Below are 25,278 nucleotides of genomic sequence, written 5' to 3'. Positions count from 1 at the left end.
CAGGTGCCCCTAAATTCTTTTGTTCACTTTGTACCTTTGTGTATAATTCTCTCTTACATCTCTTCCTACTTAAATCTCTTTCTTACAAGGTCCAGTTAAAATATCAACTCCCCTATTAAGCCTTTCATAATAACACAATGGGATGTGACCTTAACTTCACAAGTGGGTTTTTTGTTGTTGCTGTTTTATCTTTACTAAGGTTATAGATACATTTTATCTTATGATGTAATTACTTATATTGACTGTGTATCAAATTGTACAGTCTTTGAAGACTATAATCATGTCTTATCATTTTATCCTTTACAGTGATGGCCTTTGTTATATGGAAGAGCTATAGTCTTAGTTAATTTTCATGAAATAGGCACTTTCAGGTTTTCAGGAACCAAGACATATTTAGAATACTGTAAATGACTTGAAGATGGATATTTTAGTGATCTACAGCTAAATTTATCTAAATGTACTATGTTCATCCTGGGCAAGAGACAGAATCTGTTTCTGTTGATCCTTATTTAGTATAAGGTTTATATTCACCATCCAGTCAGTGGTGGACAGGGATTTTGGGTCCCAAACTCAGCAATCCTCAAAAGTGGGCTATAGGTATGGTGGGCCTATTGAGTAGTATAGACTTTTCTCCAGTACTTTCCTTGGGCCTCCTGTTTTTGTGTTCTAGTCTCCAGTTTAGTATCATTCTGATCCCAGGCATAAATTCAGTTGAGTTGTATGTCTTCATAAAAGATAACAATATAAAATATGAATATATCTTTATAAAATATCCATATAAATATTGCTATGAAGAAGATATAGCATGTGCCTCCTATTTTACCCCATGGAGTTAGGATGATCGTGCATTCTGCAGATAAGCTGGCTCCCAATAAGAGGAGAGGTATGACTGACCTGAGCATGCTCAAGCTCCTTCCCAAACTTCACCACCAAATAAGTCACTCTTGGTGGAAGTGATGAGGCTAAGAGGAAAGAGAGATGTGGGAGGTTTATTTCTTCTATCCTTTTTCCTGAGGAGGGACGAAGTGGAAATCCTTTCTCATCTCTGCAAAGCTGAAGAGTGGGAAATAAGTACTTTTACTTTTCTTTTAATTCATGGAGTCTAAGAAATAAGCCCCAGGGATATAACAATCTCACAGAGAGAAGGGGGGCAGAAGTTCAGAACAGAATCAGAACAGTCTTCCCACTTTCAAGGGATTTTGCCCCTAAAACTAACTTTTGCAATTTTAAGCATTTTCCTCAGACACTGATAAGCAGTTTATCATTTGCCTCTGGAAGGTTCTGAAATGATTTCTATCAGACTTCACTAGCCCCAAAATTCATACTTTTAGTACTATTTCCCATCTCAAATTATGCCCTCAAAAACTAGGGAATCAAGATTTTTTTCCTTACTTATTTTGGCCCATGGGAAGAAATAACTTACCCATGTGGACAGGAGAAATATTGTTTTCTGTTACATTGAAGAAGAAAACAATACCCTAGAGCTTAAGAAAAGGAAAGATAAACTTACTTGTAGTCATTAATCTAATTGAGTACAATTTCTTCTTCAATTCCTCTAGCTTCTCTGTTTATGGTTTAAATCTGATATACATCAAAATTTTTCCAGCATTAAGATATGACAAAAACTGTTACACTTTCCAGAAATCCATTTTAGTCAAAAAGAAATGTTAAACCAAGTTATAAAGAGCTCACATGACCACAATACATTCATTATATGTACATGGAATCTAATGATTTCAATAATTCAATTCAGAAGCTATATTAGGTACTTGTCATATTCAAGAGATACTTATGCCAGTAATTAGTTATTGAATATATTTAGACTCTAGGCTTTGTGCTGATGTGCACTGGTTCTTGAAAAGCTGTTGGCACAGAAGGACTGTAAGGCCCAGGACGTGAAGCCAATCATGATACCAGGAAACACAGGCAGGGGTACAAGTATCATAGGAAGAAATTTCATGTCGGTACTGCAGTTCCATGTATGGAGTCTGGTGGGTTAGGTTGTTGTGGAGAGAAGGTCTGGAGCAGGGCAAGTCAGCCAACAGTATGTTTGGAAACATACAGAGGCAAATGTAGACTCCTTACACTTAAGGAGAGGTGAAGAAAGGGGTGTGGGGTAGGGGAGGATTGTGAACGAAGTGGAGTGGTCAGAGAACAGGATCTGGGCAATAATAATGTAAAAGCATGTCAAGACTGTCCTATGTTACAGTGGAAAGTATCTCAAAGCAATGAGAAAGGGTGTTTCAACTGTGTGCTAATCCTCAAAGGTAGGATCCTTCTGATGAAAATGCTTAATTGTTACCGATCATCAGAAATCTCATTATTTCAATATCCTACAGAGCTTTTATCACTAAGACCAAATTCATCCTTATTAAAGGTAACGATTCCCATTTTACTTCTCTAGTACTCAATTACCTGGAAAGGGATGGTCATTATCTCCTCTGTATTACTGAATGAAATAGCAATATAGAGAATGATGCCCATAGTTATGAGCTCCTATCTTCTTATTCACAGTCTTTTGCTTTTCCCACCACCTCTACTTTCTGTTTCTACTGGCAAAAAGAGCAGAGAAATTACATAATTACCTGGATAATTTAGACAAGAAGAAGAAAAAAAGGGAATTCCTATGTATTACATGAGCTCTTTCAAAATATTCCTAAACATGAAATATTTTTCTTTTTCCTTTTTTGTCTTATTCTCCATGATCTCAGGCAGACACCTACATCTCTCTTTATGGAGAATGATTAACATGGACTCAACTAGGGAGAAATCAAATTATACAGTTAATAAAAACTAAAGCTTCAATCCGTGCTAAGTGACAATGTAGCATCCGGGAAAATTAATTACTACATTTTAGACTAAAAGGAGTCAGACACATCAGGTTTGAGTTTAGCCTCAGGATTCACAATAAATTTCCATTCTTTTGTGACTGAATTTTCTAAAGTGCAAAGTTACTTACAATCATATGGTAATTTTCTATAACGGTAAGTGACCTTTTTAATATTCTAATTAGATTAAATTCTTAGATTGCATGGATTTTTGTGGGAATCTTTTCAGATTTGTCGTGTAAATTCAAGTCATTCCCTTGATTGTAGCTATGAGCAATCACTGGTGAAAATTTATTAAAATTGCTCCTTTTCACAAGAGTGTTTAAGTGATTTTGATACTCCTAAAGAGATTCTCTAAGTGCCCTGATGCTGAGAATTTATATGTAACCATTGTCAAATACAGCATAGTGTAGTATTTCAGAGCTAAATTGAGTAGTCAGTGGAGGCAGATTTATAACAGCTGAGCATAAACTAGTCATTTGTAGACTTAAATTATAGCGTATTTTTCTAAGTTATTTCATATGAACTTCAGAAGCTTACATTCCCCTGTCCATTGAAGTGGTACTGGATAAACCTAAGCAACAGAAAAGCATATCGTGTGTGATCCTTTGTCTCTCTCTAGTCATATAATCACAGAATCGTTTTGAGGGAAGAGACTGTACAGGTGTGGAGTACAGCTCCTCACTCTCAAAGGGCCATCCAACCTTTGCTTGAATACCAGTAGCTATAGGATTTCATCACTCAGAACACCACCCTTTCTATTTGTGTGCACTTCTAATTGTTTGGGGCTGATCAGCCTTACCTGCCAGATAAATTCATCAGCCTGAATCTTGGGCTGCCTCCCTGGAGTTAAGTAGAAATGAGGAGTCTTATCGCTCTGACCTTTGATATTTCTTTAACGATATGAAGACAATTAGAAGGGCCCCTCTCATTCTTTTCCGGAGAATTCAACCCAAATTCTCTCAAGGTTCCCACGACTTGATTTTTAGTTGTCACAACCACCCTAGACACAGTGTCAGGATGCAATTTTATCATTGTTTTCAGATACAAGGCCCCAGACAGGCTGATCATAAAACTATGAAGATCCCTTAGGTATGTGAGAACATGAGATGCCACACAGTTCCTTATGTTCACTGCAGGAGAATAGCTGGTTATTTTATGATTCCTTTATTGAAGTAGCTTAACAAAATCCACCTGTAACTTAAAAATATACCACAGTGTTTTTCTCTGTGATTTCCAGGTTCATGTTGGTTGTGCTAATGTGTATAAATTAAATGGCTCCTTGGCTTATGGCTGTAAACAACCACTTTGGGAGGGGAAATTATTAAGCTATTTCTTTTCAAAACTTCTCAAGTCATTTTTTGACACACTTCAGAGAATCATCAATAAATAGAAAATGATATTTTGAAAATGATGCCTCCTTTTTGTATGCAAAATGAAAAAAAAAACTACTTGGAAGGAAGCACATCTTCTAGATAGAGCTAGGTTGTGGGGGATACAGCTACAATATCAGCACCATTTCTAGAATGAACTACTGTCTAATGAACTAAGGTGCCACTCTCAACTCTCCAACATTGCAACAAAGTGATTGAAGTGTTTCTTTCTTTCCCCATATTTGTGTCTCCAACTTCTAATTCTGTCTTCCCTTACACTTCTGGTGACAATATCCTCTCTTCCTAAAGGAGACTAAGGAACTAAGTGCTCTCTTTCTATAAAAGTGATGATAAGTATTTTTCTCTGTTTCTTAATGTTTTCTTCTGGGCAGCGACCTTTCTACCAGTAGCCTCTTGGCTACTGGTGTGTTACAAAAGCTGCAAAGAGCATTTTGGAAGCAATCCAAATGAAATAGGTACATATATTTAAAGGTGTTTTATTTAGAATTAGAGGTTTATTTATATTTGTCTCCACAAATTCTAAGCGGTATTGATCTATGTACTTGCCAGGATAACACTAGACAAGAAACAAATCTTACCACCTAAAAAAAATTCTCTCATGAGAGTAACTTTATAAACTAAAATATCTTTAAAAGCTTCATCATCCAAATGCATGGCAAATATAACTCTTCTATAAATGCAAGGTACAATGAATTTTGGATTAGAGCTGACAAACCACTTAAGAGGACATGTCAAGGTCTTATAGCGCTGAGTAGGTTTCTGAGCAGCATTTGGAAATTTTTGAAGTAAGTTGTATGAATTATGTGTCTGCATTTTTTATTCTAGTACATTCTCTTAAAGGATACCAAATATCATGTTTTGGCAATGATCGATTAGGTGACAAAAAAAAATTTCTTGAGAGGCAACTAGGTCCAATGAGAGTGCATGAAGTCAGACAAAAATAGGTTTGAAGTCTAGTTTTATCCTTAATAAAAAATAAGTTAATAGAGTTATAAATGCACTCTCAGTCTCATTTTCTTTCCTTCTGTTAAATGAGGATAGTAATCCCTACCTCTAAATGTTGTTGTTGAATGCATAAACTTTACTCCTTTCTTTTTGGCAGTGTGTATGGCTTCAAATTTAACAATAAGTTGCAAAAAATAGACTAGGAGACATACTTATCTTTGAGATGAAAAGACTTATGGAGATTTTATAGAGAAAACTGTTGACTAGTAAATTTCATCTCCAATTAGTCCTGTTCTCAATAACTGAAAAATGACTATGAAGCCCATCATTAATAACCTTACCACTTGGCTCCTTTTCTATCTTGCTACCATTTTTTTGGTCACTTTCTCATGAACTTTTCTCTTCCAAGAGAATGAATGAAGAAAGGAAAGAGCATAAGACTCTGTTAGCATCTCTGGTAACAACTTTAGCCAGGAGACATTTTGAACTATGGATCAAAATGAGATTGGGTTCCCAATTCAATTCATGACAAAGTAACATCCTCGGAGGCAATCACAGATGCTATCCAAGTTAGAATTTCTGACCTTGGGAAAATGTCAGTGTCAGTATTGGGGGTGGGCTGTATATGTAGGTGGGATACTGACTGGCAGTAATGGTGGGGAACTATTAAGGAGAACATTTCAGTGTTGCTTAAATGTTTCCAAGCCTTCAATATCATCAGCACCTGTGTGCCTCCATACAAATTAAAAATCCACATAAATGTGCTTTATAAACAGATGAAATGGTGACCTTCAGGTTAGTACTAAAATGGCAGTAACATTGTCTCTTGAAATAGCTAACCTTTATTTTGCCTCCCTAAGCCCCTAGAGTGAATGCAGATCACTTTTTAAAGCTCTTAGACAGGAAAGGAACACTCACAAGATGGGAAAAGATACCTGCAGGGAGGGAACAAACGGGAAGTGACAAAACAGCAGGAAAAGCTGCCTGAAGAGGTTTCGGTACATGGAAAACTATAAAGTCAGTGAGAAGTTGATCTTTCATTATTGTAACCAGCTGAGAAAATTCTGCCTCTAGCATCTGCTAGTAAGGGTGTGAGAGAGAGAAGACTATTTTTGCCAAACTTAGATCCTACTCCTAGCTGATGGGTCCTAACTTTAGAAGGTTAAAAAAAAAATAGGACTTTTGAGCCTGGAGTTTCGATTAACTTTACCATTAGTATAGAGGCTTCCTTATTGAATTATTTCCCTTTCTTCTTTTCCTTCCCTTCTCTTGCCCTCCTTCCTTCTCTTTCAGAACATTACAAGGATCACGTTAAAACAAAATTCTCTATAGTTCAGATGCAAAATTTTTCTTCAACTGAGAGTTAATATGCATTTTTTGAGCAGGAACAGTGACTATATTTGGGGCTTAACAAACTCCTTTACCCATAAGAAGAAAGCAATTAACCAAGATAATATTGTTATTCATATACATATATAAAGAAGTACTAGGTATAATATTGTGGTGCTCAAAAAGGAATGGAGTTAATCAGGAAAAGCTTCTTAGAAGGAGTAGCCCAGAGTATTAATTTAAATGCAGATAGATATACAGGATGTTAATAGGAGGTATTGAGAAGGATTTTATTAAAATGAGATTTTTGCAGCAGTGCTCAGAATGCAGAAAGTGCAGACCAATTGTTAGATAACATAAAACATTTATCTGGACTAAGAAGGCAGTGAGGATAAGATTTAGAAAAGTGAAATAATGGCCTTTGTTGGAACACAGACATGAGAAACCTGTTTTAAGGCAAGAAAAAAATGAAAATATATAATAGCAATGAGCTTTAAACATTTTATATTAAATCTTTAGTGAATTTTCCTATATAGTGAGAATAAACACAATTTGTTTTTAAAACTCTAAATTTTAACAATCCAAATTCCACTGGACTTTCCTCATCTGTTTCCAGAGCTACGGCTGTAATGTTTTCCTGCTCTCAGAAATATTTGTAGAAATCTTTTCTTGAATAACTCATGCAGGAACTAGGAACTGGAGTTAACACCAGCAATGCTTTTACATTGTAGTATGATCCATATGCATCCAAATCTCAGTTGCCCATTGTTGAAGATTCTAAAAGAAAAGGCACAGGCGTATACCTGATGCCCCATCTACTTCCCTTAGGTTCGTCATGTAGTAGGATGAATCACATCTTTGGAGTTTGAAGCTGGTAGATAAGAACTTCCTTATGTTGTGGGCTGCATTCCTACATATGCGACATTCATTCAACCTGTTAAATAAAGCGTATTTGTAATTTTACTTATCTTTGCAAATCCATATTTTCTCAGCTTCTTTTTGGCATCTTGAACAATATAATTTGCTTTCACTGATTTTCAGCATGGAGTCCGCTGTGGGGCTCGAACTCACAAACTGCAAGATCATGACCCGAGCTGAAGTCGGTCGCTTTACCGACTGAGCCACCCAGGCGCCCCAATTACAAGGTTTCTTAACTACTTTTTTGAGTCCTGACAACTAAATATGCATGCTTTTATTAATATATTTTGACATCCCAGAGTATTTTTGTTGTTAAAACTTGCTTCTTTCCATTAAGTGTGCTTGCTGGCATTCTTCTAATATCATTACGAGAAGTATGTCTTAAAGTAAAGGAGGAGAATGCTGATTTTTTCACATTCTTCCTATGAGTGCCAAAAGCAATGATTTTGGTCCTGTCTTCCTGGAGCCTTGTAGAGCTCAGGACAATGGTATGGGGTGAACAAGGTCAAGGATTTGAATTTTACAGCATGAGTCTTTACCTCCATAATGACTATTGTTCAAAACATCGCCTCTACTGTTCTCTTCTTGTTGCCTGCACTGCCCTGCCCCAATCCTACAGGAGACTTACATTTACTGCAGTACCTCTTGGTTCATGTTTGTCAGTGCGGATGTCCTGTTGTTGATCAAACATCTTTCAATAAGCCCAGATGTTTGTTCTGGCATTTAAGACCCTGCCCAGTCTAGTCCCAAGTCAAGATCTTCCAATAGAATGTTATACTACTCCTTCTCACAAACTCTCCCCTCATAAAATTAAAGCTATTTAAATATCCAAGTTCTTAAATATACAAATACTCATCGCTCTGCAATTTTATTTGGGCCCTCTACTTAAAAAGGTCTTCCCCCCACCCCAAGGGTTGTGGGCCTATCTAAGAAGGGCCCCTTTTCAGGACCCAGCGAGAGTTCCCATCTCTAGGACACTGTCCCACCGGAGTACACAGGCATCATCATCACACTCTCCAAATTTCTGTGAATAGATTGTCCACACTCTTCAGGTATTTATCAAATACTTCCTTGTACTGTTACGTTTCCTCCTTTTTAAATTAATTTATTAATTAATTTTATTAAAAAAAATTAAATCCAAGTTAGTTAACATATGATGTAATAATGGTTTCAGGAGTAGAATTCAGTGATTCATCAACTCACATATAACACCCAATGCTCATCCCAACAAGTGCCCTTCTTAAAGCCCATCACCCATTTAGCCGACCCTCCCTCCCACCACCCCTCCAGCAACTCTCAGTTTGTTCTCTGTATTTAAGAGTCTCTTATGGTTTGCCTCCTTCTGTTTTTATCTTATTTTTCCTTCCCTTCTCCTATGTTCATCTGTTTTGTTTCTTAAATTCCACATATGAGTAAAATCATATGATATTTATCTTTCTCTGACTTATTTTGCTTAGCATAATACATTCTATTTCCAACCACATTGTTGCAAATGGTGAGATTTCATTCTTTTTGATTTCTGAGCAATATTCCATTGTATATTTATACCACATCTTCTTTATCCATTTATCAGTCGATGGACATTTGGGCTCTTTCCATAATTTGGATATTGTTGATAGTGCTGCTGTAAACATTGGGGTTAATGTGCCCCTTCAAATCAGCATTTTTGGTTCCTTTAGATAACAAAAATACCTACCTAGTAGTAGGTACCTAGTAGTGCAATTGCTGGGTCATAGGGTAGCTTTATTTTTAATTTTTTGAGGAAGTTTCATACATTTCCTCTTTATACCTTATCCTCGAAAAGAGATAATAGGCCCCATAATGTTAGGGGTCACATCTGACATCACTTCACATTTTTATGGCCTGGTAAAATGCTTTGCATATAGTAACCGAATAATTTAATATGTGTTAGCAACTATGCTGCTAACTATAACCTAATTGCCATTTGTTACAAAGTGCAGCTTCTAGCCTTTCTAATAATGTTGCAGTCTAGACATGAGAACATATCAGTTTTCAATATTATTATTCCAAAAGAAAAACTAAGTAATAGAAAACTCCAAGAATCTAAGAAAACATTAGTTTTTTTTTAATTAAAAAATTTTTTTAATGTTTATTTATTATTGAGAGACAGAGACGGAGCGTGAGCAGGGGAGGGGCAGAGAGAGAGGGAGACACAGAATCTGAAGCAGGCTCCATGCTCCGAGCAGTCAGCACAGAGCTTGACGCTGGGCTCGAACTCACAAACTGAGAGATCATGACCTGAGCCAAAGTCAGACGCTTAACTGACTGAGCCACCCAGGCGCCCCAACGTTTCTGATTTTTTAGACTTAAACTCAAAATTTCTCTCCCACCCTCCACCTTCTACTGTCTACAATACATTCTCCATTGCTTACTCTTGGAACACATACATGCATGTATGCTCTTCTTCAAATGCCATAAAACTGGGAAAGTAAATTTTAGCTTTTTATTGAAATTCTGAGATGTTACTAGTATCTGTTTCTCATTTGCTTGTCAACTTTTTTTTCCATCAAATGCTTATTCTTTGTTGAGCAATTAAGCTTCTTGTGTTGACCTGAATGCATATAGTCTTTGTCAAAAACAACTTTTTAGTGCTAATAACAGCTTTCATGTAACACATCAGACCCTGTTATTTTGAAAATTGACATGACCAATAATGAGGTCCTTTAATCTGAACTTTTTAGAGACTTACTAAGAAGATGAATAAATATATTGATACAAAGGGTGTTTTTTTTTGTTATTATACTGATCTGAACATATTATGGAAGTTTCTTTAGATTCCCAACTTTTAAATCTTACAGTTATGAGACTATTTTATATGTTTTTCAAGATGTACCCATCCAGAATGCACAAGTCAGTTTCCGGATTTCTGTCTTATTTTGTGCTATCAAGACTTGTTCTTTGTCTCAGAAGTTCTTTTAATTTTGAGCTTAAACTTATAAAATATATAGGAATTAAATAACCTATTGATTATACATGGAACAGTTCACACAGAGATTTCTGTTGCATTTAAAAGGGAACTTCAGGGAGAACTTTCTTGTCTGTTTTACCACAAGGAATTTACATTTTGTGGTTAAAATAATGCATGTGCAAAAACAAAGTTTTCTGTTTAAATGTCTCAGGAGGATAACTGAGAATATAAGATAATTCCAGGAATCTTCCAGTTAATGATTGCTGGTTAAAGCTGTTCACGTACTTATATTTCATCCCCAAACTCCTCCAAAGTGATATGAAAGAATAAAAACATTGTAAACTAACAGTAAAAGAGAATAGGAGTGGGGGAAGGGTAAGAAGTGTCATCAGTTTCTGGAAGATAGAAAGTAGATAGGGATTTGCCAAGTGACTTAACAGAGTGGAAAAACCTAAAACTTATTATGAACATGCAGAGAGGAGTTCCAATTTATAGATTCGACCTATAAAAATCTTCAAAAGTCAGGATTTAGAAGTAGATGGATTGTGTGAGGTACAGGACTGAAAATGGGAATAGATTGAATAATCTGTTCAAGAAGCAATTAGACTGCCCCAGGCTTTTCCTTTAATTGATATAACCAGACTTCTCCTCTGGACAGGTGAGACTTTTGAGATATAGGCAAGCATGAGCTAAATTTCTGAACACATGAGGATTGCTAAAGACTGCATACTGGAGTTAAAAAAAAAAAAAAAGGTGCATACAGTGTAGCAAAACCAGCAACCCCTTTCCAGTTTCACCCAGGCATGCTAAGGTCTGGTGCGTCTCTACTCCATAAGCAGACTGGAAGACCCAGAACAAAGACCTACAGATCCACACAGATCTAGCATTTGGAAGGCACTGCCCAGTCATCATACGTGACGGGTACTTGCTGACTATCCTACAAATGCATAACAACTGCTGAACAAGCTTTAATTTCTCCTCTTTGATCTGAAAGAACCAAAGATCACTAGACTTCTAAGGAAAGGCTCTATACATTCCTACACTTCAATCAGGACCCTGTTGACACAAAATAATATGAGATATATTTCTTTAACTCCTCCCATGACCCAATTCTGGGTTATTCTGTTTCTTTACTTGAATTCATTTTTCTCTGTATGTTAATTTCTATGCTGATATTTTGATATCTTTATGTATTCGTTGTCCATTTTCCTTACCACATGATGAATACTCATAAAGGCAGGAATGTTGCATATGGCACATGATAGATGTTTAACTAATTATTAACTAATTATTATTATTTATTTATTTATATACTTATTTATTTAGTAAAAATAACTCAGATAAGGCAAAAACAGTGTGGGAAACACAATTTTTAAAAAATAATACATCAGAAAACTAAGAAAAGTTATAGCCCAGAAAGAATTGAAAAGTACTAGCTATACAAAAGCAACAATTAGAGAAGAATAAATGGCTCTTAGAAATTCAAAATATTAAAAATAAAATATGTAATTCAATATAACACTGCGAGAAGTTGGTAAAGAAAATCTCCAAGAGAGTAAAGAGAAATGTTAATATATGAATACTAGGAAAGAAAAGATAAGAATATAAAGAGGTCAATCCTAGAAGTCAAATGTCTGACTAACAGAAATTTCTATAGTAACAGAAAAAGTAGAGGGGAGGGAACAATTTAAGATAAAATGGAAAATGTTTCCTAGAATGGAAGGAACAGTTTCCTGGACTGAAAGGCCCTCCAGAAGCTCAAAAAACTTAGCGAATTAAAAAATAAATAAATAAAAATAAAAAATAATAAAAAATTAAAAAAACTCATCAAGGTACTTCAGAACCTGAAATTAAAAGAGTTTCTTTCTTTTTTTAAATGTTTATTTATTCTGAGAGCAAGAGAGAGAGAGAGAGACAAAGCATGAGCATGAGCATGAACGTGAGCAGGGGAAGGGCAGAGAGAGAGGGAGACACAGAATCTGAAGCCCGTTCCAGGCTCTGAGCTGTCAGCACAGAGCCCGATGCAGGGCTTGAACCCATGAACCATGAGATCATGACCTGAGCTGAAGTTGGAGGCTTAACTGACTGAGCCACCCAGGTGCCCCTAAAAGACGATTATTTCTACCTGGATAAACTTCAGAAATATCATGTGGAACCAAAACAAGTTAGAGGTTTTACACATTTTATTGTTTTCATTTTCCATTTATTACGTGGGTATATATTTGATACACAATGTGACACTAGTTTCGGGTGTACCATATAGCGATTCTACATCTCTATACATTATGCTCGCTCAGCCCAAGTGTAGCTACCATCTGTCACCATACAACCCTATTACAATACCATTCACTATATTCCCTGCACTGTACCTTTTATTCCAATGACTTATTCACTCCATAACTAGAAGCCTGCATCTCCCACTCCCCTTCACCCATTTTGTGATCCCCACCACTGTCCTCCCTGCTGGCAACCACCAGCTCTCTGTATTTACAAGTCTGACTCTGCTTTTCATTTGTCTGTTCATTCATTTGTTTTGTTTTGTTTTGTTTTTAGATTCTACATGAATGAATATACACATTTTAAAACCTGAAAACAGGATTTTATGTTATTAATGAGTAGATAAACATTTAGTAAAACTACGAAAACTTTTCATGAGAATACTAATCCAAAACCATGACAGTAATTATCTATGGAGAAGGAGAGAAGGAAATAACGTTTAGGAGGAGTACAGAGAAGGCATCATTTATATGTATAAATTTTTATTAAAAGAATGACAGTAGCAGTACAGCATAAGATTTAAGGAGGCTGAGTGATGAGTATAATGATATTGCTGTAGTACCCTCTACACTTTTCAGTGTTTATGAAATATTTCACTACTTAAAATGAAAAGATGTAAGAAATCAGAAAAAAAGAAAACAGGTTATGTAAAAAATTGCAGGAAACAAAATGGTATCTGATTCCTTAACTGTTATAATGGAAACCAGAAAATAATGGAGAAATATTCACCCACTCTGAGGGAAAATCATCTTCAACCAAGAAGCATACATCCAGCCAAAATATCAATCAACTAATATAAAAGCTGGATGAAAACACGTAAGACTTAACATCATTCACCTATTCTTAAGAAACTAATGGAATTTGTAACCTAAGAAACAAGAGAGAAAACCTAGTAAAAGACATGAGAGCTGTTAAGAAAAATTGCACCAGACAATTGTTAAAATGGGAAGACAGATTTTCTTAACTGCTGTAATAGGGAAGAGAGATGTAAGTAGAGCACTGAACTCAGCTCCAAGTTAAACAGGCACGAAAGGTTTTATTCATGACTATTGCAATAGAGGAGAGAAATTGAATTCAATTACACTGAAATAAAAGTTGGGAGGATTTTTAAATGCTGGGGTGAAAAGTACCTAAGGACATTATGGGGAAAGTTAGTCAATGTGATTAGGCCATCTGTGTTTGTTAATTGTTGCTTCTCAGAGTTAGTTTTCTACCTACCCACAGGCACTGAGAGATAGGGATGCTCTCTTTCTTGACCATTACATTTCAAAGAAATGGCTCAGAGGGCCTTAAGAAAGACATTCCTGAGTTTTAGAAAATTTGCATCTTGAAGGAGCAGACAAAGAATTTATAATTGCAAGTTTTCTAGAGAAAGTAAAGTCAAGGCCTGTACTCAGGAAGAAACCTGCTTAGTCAAACTGAGGGGAATGTGAAGGTCATCTTAATCAAATACAGAAAACTGGGGATCCAACAGAAGAGAGAACTAATGATATTAAGTGAAGTCCATGTCCAATTTTATGTATCAATTGCATACAGCCTGATGAAAACAGAAGCCTGTGAGATTCCAGCTCAGAGGTCCCCAGGAAAAGATACACAAGTTAGAAAAGAATTGATCCATTCTAAGGTGTTAGACCAAGTAGAATTTAATATTGAATGACTTTTTATAGCTCTACTGGTCTTTTTAAAAAGAATTAGTGATAGAAATACTACAGAAAGAGTGTAAAAAAAATAATAAAACATGCCACAAAATGTAGAGGAATCAATAACACAAAGATAACTGGAAAATCCCCAAATACTTGGCAATTAAAGATACATTTCTTTTTTTTTTAAGTTTATGCATTTATTTTGAGAGAGAGTGCACACCAGAGTGGGGAAGAAGCAGAAAAAGGGAGAGAGAGAGAGAATCCCAAGCAGGTTCTGCACTGTCAGCACAGAACCTGACTTGGAGCTTGAATTCATGAACTATGAGATCATGACCTGAACAGAAATCAAGAGTCAGATGCTTAACTGCATGAACTACCCAGGCACCCCAAGGTACATTTCTAAATAGCACACAGGTCAAAACAGAAATCTTACACCTGGGGGTGTAACACAAATGTGTTAACATTTGAAATAACCTACTTGGGACATCTAGGTGGCTCAGTCAGTTAACTGTCCGACTCTTGATTTCGGCTCAGGGCATGATCTCAAGCTTCATTAGATTAAGCCCTGCATTGGGCTCTGTGCTAACAGAGCAGAACCTGCTTGGGATTCTCTCCCTTTCTCCCTCTCTGCTCATGCACCTGCTCGCTCTCTGTCTCTCTCTCTCCCTCTCTCTCTCTCTCTCTCTCAAAATAAGTTAACATCTAAAAAATCAAAACCGTAAAACAGTGGAAAAAAATCAATTAAATCAAAAGCTAGTTCTTTGAAAAGATCAACAAAATTGAAAAGCCTTCAACCAGGCTAAGAAAAAATTAGAGAAAACACAAATTACTAATAACAGAAATGAAAGAAGGGGCATCACTACAGATCTCATGAACATTGAAAGGATAATGAAGGAATATTGTTAACAACTCTATGCCCACAAATTTAATAACCTAGGTAACCTGGACAAATTCCTTTAAAGATATAATCTGCCAAAACTCATACTAGAAAAAAATAGATAATTTTAATAGGTCTATATCTATTAAAGAAATTCAATAAATAATAACTTTCCAAAACAGCAAACTTCAGGTCCAGATGGTTTCACTGGTAAATCTACCAAACATTTAAGAAATCATACCAATTCTCTATAATCTGTCCCAGAAGATAGAAACAGATGGAAAACTTTCTAACTCACTTTATGAAACAAGCATTAACCTAATACCAAAGCCAGACACAGACATTATAGGAAATGAAAACTACAGATAAATACTTCTAATGAACGTACATGCAATTATCCTCAACAAAATATTATCAAAATGAATCCGATAATGTACAAAAAGAATTACATACCACAACCAAGAGGGATTTATATCAGATATACACGACTTGTTCAACATTCAAAAATCAGTTAATGTAATCAAAAATGTAGACACTTTTTGTTTAGCCATTTTCAGGTTGCAAAGGATACTTTGAAGACTTTGTGAAGAGGCTTGAAAGAAAGAGAGATTGCTTGCTCCCTCACCCCCTTTCCTGCCCATAGAGATCATGTGACTCACAGCATACTTCACTCCAGAGGAATCGTCCACCCAATCTCCAACCCCCCTGGCCATTTCAGCTGAACACTTTCATACCTTCAGTGTGAGTGAGTGTTAAAGGTCACAAAACCTGATTTAAGGTATTTTCTATGCAGGATCTGCCTAGTTAATTCAGCACCTCATTTTAGAGTGAGAATAGTTGGCATCTATTAACTTGTAGCACTATCACTGAGATTGAAATAATTCCATTTAGAATTCATCTTCCTTGACTTGCTGAGTAACAGAACATGTTCACTGTATTCCTTTTAGTCATTCTCTTTCTGGAAGACAACCTTTATCCATGTGCCATTAATAGCTCCATGTTTGTGTATGTGATTATAAGCTAAGTGCAGAAACTCTACCTTCTATTCCATTTATACCTACACATCACCTAACGTGATTAACTTCATCTAAAGAGTGGTTGCCTTATTATCTCCACCCTGCAAGAATTTGCTAATGATATTTCCTAAGAAATGTTATGACCAAGTAATATGTTTTATTAAGTAAAGTCTTATAAATTTTAGCTTTAGCCACATTACATTAAATTTTGCCAAACTGAAGTAAAAATTTAATATTTAAAATGTGTAAAAGGTAAAAGTTCTCAGGTTGAGAATATAGCTTATTTAAAATAAGATGAACTTCACTTGATAAAATAGTTTAAATCACTCCTTTTGTAATAAATTATAAGTCCTCAAAAGTAAGAACTCTTCAGTGCTACAATTAATGTCAGTCACTGATAATTTTACTAATAAATATTTTTATTTATATTATTGTAGTCAGGCCAATAAGTGAAATCTACTAGACACAGAACTTTCTTTTTTTATTTTATTTTATTTTTTTTTAATATATGAAGTTTATTGTCAAATTGATTTCCATACAACACCCAGTGCTCATTCCAAAAGGTGCCCTCCTCAATACCCATCACCCACCCTCCCCTCCCTCCCACCCCCCCATCAACCCTCAATTTGTTCTCAGTTTTTAACAGTCTCTTATGCTTTGGCTCTCTCCCGCTCTAACCTCTTTTTTTTTTTTCCTTCCCCTCCCCCATGGGTTTCTGTTAAGTTTCTCAGGATCCACATAAGAGTGAAACCATATGGTATCTGTCTTTCTCTGTATGGCTTATTTCACTTAGCATCACACTCTCCAGTTCCATCCACGTTGCTACAAAAGGCCATATTCCATTTTTTCTCATTGCCACGTAGTATTCCATTGTGTATATAAACCACAATTTCTTTATCCATTCATCAGTTGATGGACATTTAGGCTCTTTCCATAATTTGGCTATTGTTGAGAGTGCTGCTATAAACATTGGGGTACAAGTGCCCCTATGCATCAGTACTCCTGTATCCCTTGGATAAATTCCTAGCAGTGCTATTGCTGGGTCATAGGGTAGGTCTATTTTTAATTTTCTGAGGAACCTCCACACTGCTTTCCAGAGCGGCTGCACCAATTTGCATTCCCACCAACAGTGCAAGAGGGTTCCCGTTTCTCCACATCCTCTCCAGCATCTATAGTCTCCTGATTTGTTCATTTTGGCCACTCTGACTGCCGTGAGGTGATATCTGAGTGTGGTTTTGATTTGTATTTCCCTGATAAGGAGCAACGTTGAACATCTTTTCATGTGCCTGTTGGCCATCCGGATGTCTTCTTTAGAGAAGTGTCTATTCATGTTTTCTGCCCATCTCTTCACTGGGTTATTTGTTTTTCGGGTGTGGAGTTTGGTGAGCTCTTTATAGATTTTGGATACTAGCCCTTTGTCCGATATGTCATTTGCAAATATCTTTTCCCATTCCGTTGGTTGCCTTTTAGTTTTGTTGGTTGTTTCCTTTGCTGTGCAGAAGCTTTTTATCTTCATAAGGTCCCAGTAATTCACTTTTGCTTTTAATTCCCTTGCCTTTGGGGATGTAGACACAGAACTTTCAAGTGGAACTAATAGTTTTATTTAAGATGCTTCTTTTCTGCCCATAAAATACAGTGAGGGGAGGGAGAAAAAAAAAACCCACATTTCCAAATGGAAAACTCCAAGTCAGTCCAAAATAAGCTAACATTTATAAAGTAATTCTCATCCTTATAAATTGCCTTCTTGCAGGAAACAGACCTTATCCTGACTTTTAATATTTCAATGCACCGATCTTGGTGGATGGAGAATGGACCAGGATGTACGGTGACATCAGTGACACCCGCACCAGACTGGGCCCCAGAAGACCATCGCTACATCACGGTCTCAGGGTGTTTTCTGGAGTACCAGTACATAGAAGTGGCTCATAGTTCCCTCCAGATTGTCCTCGCAGTAAGTTTTGACAGCCAACCTCTCCTTCTAGTGCTTCTGGAATCGTTTTATTTCCGTGCAAATTCAGTGCACACAAATGGAATCTGTGGATAAAGTGTGGCTATTTGCTTTTTTCTAGTTAATGCCCCCTTCAATAGGGGTTTGTCAAGTTAAACCAGGGCATAGTAAAAAGTAATCAATCAGTAAATCAATAAGTAGGCTTTGGCATCGTCAGCATTTTACATAAGAAATCCAACCATCCAAGGTTTGATCATTTGGCTTTTGGTAAACAAGAGTTTCCCAAAGATTCTTGCAGAAAGATCAGAGAGCCTTCACAACTAACATGCTAAAATGCCTAGATTTATAAGATTTCAGTGGATACTTTTCTGCCAGTGCTTATTTCTGTCTGTGCTGCTAGCCCCTGGAATTCTTCATTTGCCCATATTCTTCTTCCTACATTTTCTGAAGGTATGACGCATCACCTGTAATCATTTCCCCTCTTTTTCAAACAGTTCAGCTTTTCATAAATTCTACTTCTAGGACTATCATGCCTCCATATTTCATATTATTAAACTAATAAAGAACTCTCCCTCCACTAGGAGTCAGTAGGAGTTATAAATGATTCCTATGTATTTGTATACAGTATTTGTAGAGCATATCTGTATAATATATCCCTGTTATATAAAACATATTATTTTACATTGTATCACTATGACAGAGATAAACACATCCTTTTCTCAAAAAGGACTTTTGCGAAGGCTAAGTGCATAATTTTGTAGGATTTATAAAGACAACTTTATTATACATGTCTCCATTTATTTATTACAGATCCTATAGGTAGTTCTACTTATATTTTCCTTAGACTCCATGTAGATCTGCAACTGCTATGCATAGCCTTGAAATTGTTAACGACAAATAATGCAAATAGAATCTGCTCTTTGCATTTCTTCAGTTAATTACTTTGGGAATGATATTAAGTCACAATTCTTAAATAACAAGACATAACAGGTTGTGGATAGAATGGCATAAATTAGTTCACATAAAATTCTTCTAGGACAACAAAAAGGAAGACCATGTGAATGTGTATGTATCTGGTTATGCAACTAACATATAGTTATTATATTTTTTAAAAGGAAGAAAATATATACATGTGTATACATACATACACATACACACACATAAATTACAATGGGTTAAGTGCTAGTAAATATTACCAAATCTTTGTGACTAAAAACCATAAAGGTTTCTTTTTATGGATCAGTATAAACTTCTGCCAGTGTCACTGTCACTAAGAAAACAAGGTTGGTAGAGTAAACACCATCTCAATCATCATGGGTTTCCATGCCAGAGAGCAAAGATACATCTGAAGTGTCAACATTCGCACAATCACCCTTCTCCTTGGAAAGAGAAGCTCATTGTTTGTATTCGTTGTCACTAGTCCCACCCAACCAAAAATTAATCCCAACTAGTCCCACAGTCCCAACCAATCACAAAGGTCAAGAAAGAAGGAGAATGTAAATTTTGGGACATCAGCATAAATTATTTCCACAATATTTGAATTACGTTTTAGCTGCAGCATTGCTTACTCTCCCTTCAATATGTGCAACCTGAGACATTTCTTAACTAACACATCCTTCCACAACAGTCTTAAACACTAGACTCATCATTTTAATTATCTTGAAAAAAATAAGGTAGATTTGATGGGACAGAAAAAATTATTTAATTAGTTAAAATCCTGTTTAGATGAAGTGTTCATTCTCAAAAGAGAAAAATAAAATCTTTCTGGCATTTGGGGACAGATTATGTGGTAGAGAGGGCTTTTAGATAAAAATTCCCCCACTGGAACTCACTTTTTTACTGTACCCACACATTTTGGAAAATTTCCACTTATGTGTCAAGTATATTATAAGGATATAGTTTATGTGCACAGATAGTTATATGTGACCATTTTAGAGAGTTGAATTAATGTGTGTATGTAGAAACTATATTCACAGATTTATCAAACCCACATAAAATTTTGGCACACAGGTAATTTGCTAAAAAAAAAATGTATATATACATATGGACATGGAAGTATATGTTGAGGCTGACCTACTGCCCAAAGAAAAATTATCTTTACATAAGCAAAATTATCTGTAAATGCAAAGTGGCAAGAGTGTAAAGAAGACAGAAAGAGTGTCCTTAAGAGCACACATGGTCAGTATTTCAAGCTACTCCTAATTGAGTGGAGAACTAGTTTGAGCAAGCCATCACAGGATGCAGCCTCTTTACCCTCATAGGACCCTCGTAGGGGGTCCATACCCTTTCCACCTGTTTCTTTGGCAGTGCTGACTGTGGATCACCTGAGAGTAAGTTAGGGACAGTGTACCCAAGCCAGTTACTTGGAGAATTTTCAAAGACACTTTTTGCCTTTGGGCTTGCCGTACAACACCTGCTGTAGAGAAAACCTAGCATTTCTTAACCAGAGTTTTCGAAGGGAAACCAAAATGGCACTTATCCTGAACAATTTGCTCCACCTACTAATTGGAAGCCTTCCAACTAGATTTTCCTGTAGTCATTCTGATCACTTCTGCTGTCATGGTTGAGAGATGGAATAGTGTTGGGGCACCTGGGTGGCTCCATCGGTTAAGGTGTCTGACTCTTGATTTCAGCTCAGGTCATGATCTTGCAGTTCATGAATTTGAGCCCAGCATTGGGTTCTGCACTGACAGTGTGGAGCCTGCTTGGGATTCTCTCTCTCCCCCTCTCTCTGCCTCTCCCCTTCTCACTGTCTCTCTCTCTCTCTCTCTCTCTCTCTCTCTCTCTCCCTCTCTCAAAAAAGAAATAAATAAACAAATTTTTTTAAATAAAAAAAAAGATGGAATAGTGTCTTGAATCTCTGTTCCTCCACTTTACATGTTACGCAAATGATACCCCGAACAATCCAATGTTGAATTCATTGGGTCCTATGAAGATTTCCTGAGTGCTTGTCCCCTGTTGGCATCTTAAGCAGCAAATGACAGGATCCCTAACCTTGACGATGTCACAATCAAAAATAGGGCAAGGTTCCTCAGGATACAAACCAGGTGCAAATAGGTATGTTTTGGGGATTGTAGTAGACAGAGAATACACTTTGTGCAGTATATAACATAATATTGTCTTCTTAGCTCCATCCTGCTTTTTGTAAAGTCAGCTAAATGCCCACTTCTCCTTGTTTCCACCAGTCTTTGAAGCTGCCCTCTCTTCCCAGGTATCTGGCTTGAATCTGCCTTCACAAACTGCTGCTCTCCCAGCGACTGCTCTTGCCTCACTCCAAATCTCTCTAGCTCATTTCCTCCAACTTCACTCAGCCTTTCTTTCACAGATTCCTGACCCCTGGCAATCCTGTCACCCTGTTGTTCGGTTTTCTGCCAATCAACTCTTAGCTGATTTGGAAATTAGCATTCACAAAGCCCACATTTGCATCGCACATACATAAGAAATCTTCCATCTACAGCCAAAAGAAGACAAGTATAATATCCACATAATTGGGAAGAGGGGCTATTAATCACACAGCCTCCAGCCGAGCAGAGAGGACTGCCAGAACACCATAATGATGAGCCAGGTGTGAGAGGAGCCCTCTCCTCCTTCGGCAGGGTTTTCTTCTAGTTAGTATCAGATATCGTATTCAAAAGGAATACAGGTGTGCACAGTTTTAATAAAACCAAAAAAAAAATCCACACTTACAAAATAGATCAAATAAATATGTATGGGGAGAACCAGGGAGGAGATCACCTACAGAGATGGTGTTGTTCTCATTACAAAAGAATTAAGGGGATTTCTTCAAACAATGTGTGATTGCAGCTGCATGGTTTACAAAATGTGTTCACAGGAATTAAATCTTTTGATTTGTGTAACAGTCCTGTGAGGGCTGCAAAACAGGTTGAAAGCCTTTCCCAAGATTTCTTAGCCAGTAGGGAGGATGGACATACTGACCCAAGTTTTTTTCTGGTACCAAGGACAGGAAATGGACTACAGTCTGAACGCCAGCAACAGCTGATTGGAAATGAGTTCCTGAAACCCCCAAATTCCGAGCTTATCAGTGGCAAACAATGCCATGATTGATTAGCCATGGTGCTGAGGGTGAGGGGAATGAAGGTGTGTGTGCCTCATACTTGTTATGCACACACTATACCTCACTTCCCCTAACCAACACAATGAAATCAGAGGATGTTTTACAAGAAAGTTGAAATAAATGAAGCTTTAAGGGAAAAATATTTATCAGTTACTGAACTAAGTTTATATTTTAAAATGTATGTTACAATTTCAAATAATACATTGGACAAAAAACAAAACAGAAACCAATGCTTAATCCCTCTTTTCTCTGGTTACTTCCAGAGGACCAATATCTCTAAATTTGAGATACGCCGCTCCAACCAAAATTTCTGGGTATTACTTCCAACACACTTCCAAGTCTGCAGCAGATTGATAATTAATATATTTAGGATACCAGAAGAAGATATTGGTAAAAATTTAATTAAGCCTACCATTTCCCAAACAATTAAAATTGGCGTAGAAACCATGTACAAATTAGCAGAGACTTATAAAACACTTTAGAAAAGGTTCTAATATTTGGTGCACTGTTCATAGATAAAATAGGATCACTGTCAAGTTCATCCTTCAGTCATATCTAGTCTATTTGGAAAACTTTGTATTTTTTAAAGTACATGAAATGATAGAAACCATTGTTTTAAAAATTGTGGTAAAAAATTTTTTTGAAGATAAAACGTGTCTTCAAATGGATGGAGCCACAGATGTTTCTAGTTATTCCCAGTTAATAATGGTATATATTTGACATATGGCTTGGTAAGACTTGCCTAAGTATACCATTGGTGAGAAATTTTCAAAGCCTTGAAAGCCTTTATCCGAGTTAATGTGGAATTGTGCTGGGAATGGCTCAGGAGTATTTTTTTGAATGTTGCTGAGTATGTGGTGCATGGGTGAAAATGAGTTGCCTTATTGATCACGCCTCACTTTCATTCCTTCTTTAATCTGGAAACACATATTCATAAAGATTTGGTTGTCAGAAATTGGGTCCTGATTTGAATGTAGCTTGCTACATTGCCATTAAACTGGTAAATAGCGAATCTGAGTTGCGAACTTGAATCATTTTGAAGGGATGTGTGTTTTTAAGTGGCAGAAGGTGAATTTCACATCACAGCAGTATTCAAATTTCATTGGATGTATTTCAAAGACTAATATGTCTCCTCAAAATATGTTAATATTTATAATATGCTGAAATAAATAGTCCATTGCCGCTATTTAAACTAATGGTGAGGGGGCACCTGACTAGCTACTTGGTAGAGAATGACTCTTGATCTTGGGGCCATGACTTTGAGGCCCACTTGGGTGTAAAAGTTACTTAAAAATGCATTTTAAAATAAAAAATAATGATAAAAAATATCAAACATCAATTTCAAATGTATACAGTTTTTAAGTGATTTTTAAGAAAAATTTTTCAGGACATATGGAAGCAGAAATGCTTAAAGACCATTACACTAACACAGTGGTTCTTGAGGCACTTGGGTGGCTCAGTCTGTTGAGTATCTGACACCTTGATTTTGGCTCAGGTCATGATCCCAGGTCATGGGATGAAGCCTCATGTTGGCCTCTGTGCTCAGTGTGGAGCCTGCTTAAGATTTTCTCTCTGTCTCTTTCTCTCTCTCTCCCTCTCCCTCCCTCTCTCCCTTGCTTATGCCCTCTCTCTCTCAGTGCGGGTCTTAATGCTGGCTGAGAATAGAAATGATTTACTCACTTGTTTAAAAGAGAACTATAAACATGATCTACTTCTAGAAATGCTATGCCCTTAAGGCTTGAAGTATGGCCTAGATGTTGTAATTTTGAAAATCTTCTCCAGACATATCAATGCTTTCCCTTTCTTTTTGCTACTGATCCTGCTATAGTCCTAAAGTGCTCAGAAACACATGGTGCTTGGTCAAAAAAAAAAAAAAAAAAAACATTCTGTAATACCAAATAGGTGCCACAGCTCCAACTACTCCATCATCTCCTTCCTGGAAGTTGAGAGTCATTTCCCTTTGAGTATCGCAGGGTCTACCCTATTATCAAGTACTGAATCTGCAGACCTACACTCTGTCTGCCATATCTCAACGCTAAAGAGTGACTTAGTGAAGAGCTTGAACTGAAAACTGAGTCTTCTGATTCCTAGTCCAGTGTCCATGACTCTACAATAGTTTTCTTCTTAGGACAGAAATGCTTGCTGCCTGTGATAGAAATGGACAGAATGACAAGCACTTGGTTTCTTTCCTAGCTCCTATGCTGGGTCAACAGCTTTGCTGCTTGGCTTGGAATGTTATATATGCTGCTCCAGGTCTAGTTCTCTGGATACTCATACATAGACTTACTTGTCAGAGAGTAGTAACCCAATAAATGAAATAAATGTGATTTGTCTCTCTGTAACATCAGAATAGTTTATAAAATATTCACAAAATTATAGGAAGAAGAACCAAATTATAATTGTGAACAAGGGATTTTTCCAATGTCAGCATTTCTGAAATAGGAGAATGAAGTCAGTGAATAGATTGGGAATGGACATTTCTTGGCAAATTTGAGTGCTGCACAGCATATAAACAACATTCCACAAATTAATTTTAGCACCTGAACTGGGCTTATTCCTGAATATTAAGAAACATCAAGACCTGTTGATGCTTCTGAAATGGGCATGTGTGTAACTTTCTAACCTACTGTCAGTTCCTCTAGACAATAATAAAGTTACCTCAACACTGTCACTCAGAACATGGCACTCTGATGTCTTATCCACAATCATCAACCAAGTTTTTGTTAAAATTAACCCTGAGAAATCAGTTATCATGTTCTCATTTTATTTTGCTTTATTTCTGAAAGGTGCCCTTGTAAATTAGGGAGTAGTTTTGTGAGTCCATGAACAAGCAGAGTGCAAGAACTTGAATAGACTCTAAAGTCAAATTAAGTCTAAGACGTTTTTGCTTTTAATATTCTCTGGTATTCCCTACATGCAAAGTCAGAAACATAAGGTAAAATATTCACAGTTTGGGAATAACAATCCTTAAATCTTACACCCAGCTGTATAATAAACTATTTTGTAATTATGAACTGAATGAGATAATTCTTAAGAAATTGCCTGAAAACAATAGAAGTGGTATTATTTATTTTTTCTTTAGCTCGGTGTCTTCCACTG

General features: G+C 36.5%; 1 protein-coding gene across 3 annotated transcripts in view; it reads left to right on the top strand.

The window, feature by feature from the left end:
• The window catches only part of NKAIN2 (sodium/potassium transporting ATPase interacting 2), a 977,009-nt gene that overhangs the window by 785,322 nt on the left and 166,409 nt on the right, over window positions 1–25,278 (top strand). For all 3 annotated transcript variants that reach the window (XM_053222289.1, XM_053222288.1, XM_053222287.1), the window contains one exon: window positions 17,907–18,107. In XM_053222289.1, the coding sequence (XP_053078264.1) occupies window positions 17,907–18,107 (201 nt within the window). The remainder of the gene's footprint in view (window positions 1–17,906; window positions 18,108–25,278) is intronic.

The sequence above is a fragment of the Acinonyx jubatus genome, chromosome B2 (genome assembly GCF_027475565.1).
Source record: "Acinonyx jubatus isolate Ajub_Pintada_27869175 chromosome B2, VMU_Ajub_asm_v1.0, whole genome shotgun sequence".
NCBI lineage: Eukaryota > Metazoa > Chordata > Mammalia > Carnivora > Felidae > Acinonyx > Acinonyx jubatus.
Note: the sequence above shows the minus strand (reverse complement) of the source record. Positions and strands in the feature narration are given on the sequence as shown.